The sequence below is a fragment of the Lottia gigantea genome, assembly GCF_000327385.1.
Source record: "Lottia gigantea unplaced genomic scaffold LOTGIsca_10649, whole genome shotgun sequence".
Taxonomy (NCBI): Eukaryota; Metazoa; Mollusca; class Gastropoda; family Lottiidae; genus Lottia; species Lottia gigantea.
Window position 1 is genome coordinate 1 of NW_008706916.1, and position 1,339 is coordinate 1,339.

A 1,339-nucleotide genomic window follows, 5' to 3' on the forward strand; every position below is an offset into this window, starting at 1 on the left:
GATAGCTTGATTTATTCAAAATGATTATTTTGTATTTTTCAGTTTTCACGGCTTATTCGGCTTATTCGTCTTATCCGACTAGTATATATGGCTTAGATTGGTTTATTGGAAGCCAGTATATTTATTGAAGTTTAGTCAAGATAGATATGAATGTTATATTGTTTGAGTAAATGCGATGCGTCCTTTTTATACTTTTATAATAAACTGTTACATTGGTTATTTGTGTTCAACCTGATAAGCCCGTCGAGACCCATGTTGCTTTGCGTCATAATGCTCCGGAGGTAGTCCGCCCAACTACTTAAAGAGACATTACAATCATTTCTGACAATTTTAAGGTGTGACACCAAAAAAGTTTAAAAATCTATAATGTATCTTTTTGATAAATCAGTCTCTGCTGAACTGAAGGTTTTGCTCGGGTGTTTCACTTGCGGGGGCCGAGCCCCCACGGACCCCAGGCTAACGGCGAGGCTGCTTCTATCTCATAACATTCATTGTACTATTGTCCCTAAGGGCTGAGTTACAATTGAAGATTTTGAAGTGAACGGACGTGGAAATAGCTCTCAGTGAAACCCAATCAAGTGTGACGACATTATGCTCTTGTGTTAGCTCATAAAGAAACATTATACTGAAATTGTGAAAGTTTGTAAGGAATTATATACTGTTACATACTTTAAATAGTACAGATATAGCAGCTTGGAGAATGGCAATTGGATCTTATTCCCACAAGGCAGCCGGAGGGAAGACAAAGGTGGACACTATATCAACAGGTAGTCTGACTATTTCTACAATTTTGGTTATATCTATGTTATTGGTACTGTCAGGTGATGTAGAAGTAAATCCGGGCCCTTTAACAAGACAAAGCCAACTATCAAGCTCAGGCCAGCTAGTTTATCCCACATCTAATACAGAAGACAATCCCAGTGTCCCAGGTCTCGGGGAATTGACAGCGTTAATGCAATCTCTTAGAGCAGATATATCGACTTTAAGAAGTGAAGTTTTAGATCTGAAAACGGAGATGAAAGAACTCAATATTAAAGATGAAGTGGTCAAAATTAGGGAAGAAATTCAGTGTCTAAAGGGTGTAGATAGAGATTTACAGACAGAGATAGATGACAAAGAAAATAGATTAAGACAAAACAATGCTATTTTCTATGGGGTGAACGAATCTCAAAATAATACGGAGGACTGTGAAGTAACAATAAGAGATCTACTGAAAACTGCTCTTAATATTAAAGATTCTGGTGACGACAAAATCATTGGTATTGAACGGGTGCATCGAATTGGAACGAGAAAAACAAATCCAACCAGACCCCGACCCATACTAGTTTCGTTCACCAGA

At 37.8% G+C, this 1,339-nt stretch overlaps 1 protein-coding gene across 1 annotated transcript; it reads left to right on the forward strand.

Moving 5' to 3' along the window:
* Positions 1-700: 700 nt before the first annotated feature.
* LOTGIDRAFT_176999 (hypothetical protein) lies at positions 701-1,270 on the forward strand (the record flags this gene model as incomplete). The annotated part of the gene is made up of 1 exon (XM_009046783.1): positions 701-1,270. A coding segment is annotated over one exon (570 nt), but the record flags the coding sequence as incomplete, so codon positions are not given.
* Between the last annotated feature and the right edge of the window lie 69 nt (positions 1,271-1,339).